The following is a 442-nucleotide window of genomic DNA, read 5'->3' on the forward strand; positions in this document are numbered from 1 at the left end:
TTATAAGAACTCTTCAAAGAAAATAAAACGTGAATTATTACCACACTGACTGTCTTCAGAACAGTTCACAACTTTAAGAATCCTATTCAGAGAGTATATAACAATACTCTTTTACTCTTTTACTTGCTTCAGTCATTTGACTGCGGCCATGCTGGAGCACCGCCTTTGTAATCGAGAAATTCGACCCCTGGACTTATTCTTTGTAAGCCTAGTACTTATTCTATCGGTCTCTTTTTGCCGAACCGCTAATATATACGACGGGCTTCTTTCAGTTTCCGTCTACCAAATCCACTCACAAGGCTTTGGTCGGCCCGAGGCTATAGTAGAAGACACTCGCCCAAGGTGCCACGCAATGGGACTGAACCCGGACCATGTGGTTGGTAAGCAAGCTACTTACCACATAGCCACTCCTGCGCCTATGTTCATCTTTAACCGTTAGTAG

The 442-nt window shown here is 43.4% G+C and overlaps 1 protein-coding gene across 1 annotated transcript in view; it reads right to left on the minus strand.

Annotated features, from left to right (window-relative positions):
• The window catches only part of LOC128251275 (slit homolog 2 protein-like), a 4,830-nt gene continuing 4,388 nt past the window's right edge, over positions 1-442 (minus strand). The window contains exon 4 of the mRNA XM_052978073.1: positions 1-82. Within this exon, the coding sequence (XP_052834033.1) occupies positions 1-82 (82 nt within the window). The remainder of the gene's footprint in view (positions 83-442) is intronic.

Source organism: Octopus bimaculoides, chromosome 30 (assembly GCF_001194135.2).
Source record: "Octopus bimaculoides isolate UCB-OBI-ISO-001 chromosome 30, ASM119413v2, whole genome shotgun sequence".
NCBI classification, from domain to species: domain Eukaryota; kingdom Metazoa; phylum Mollusca; class Cephalopoda; order Octopoda; family Octopodidae; genus Octopus; species Octopus bimaculoides.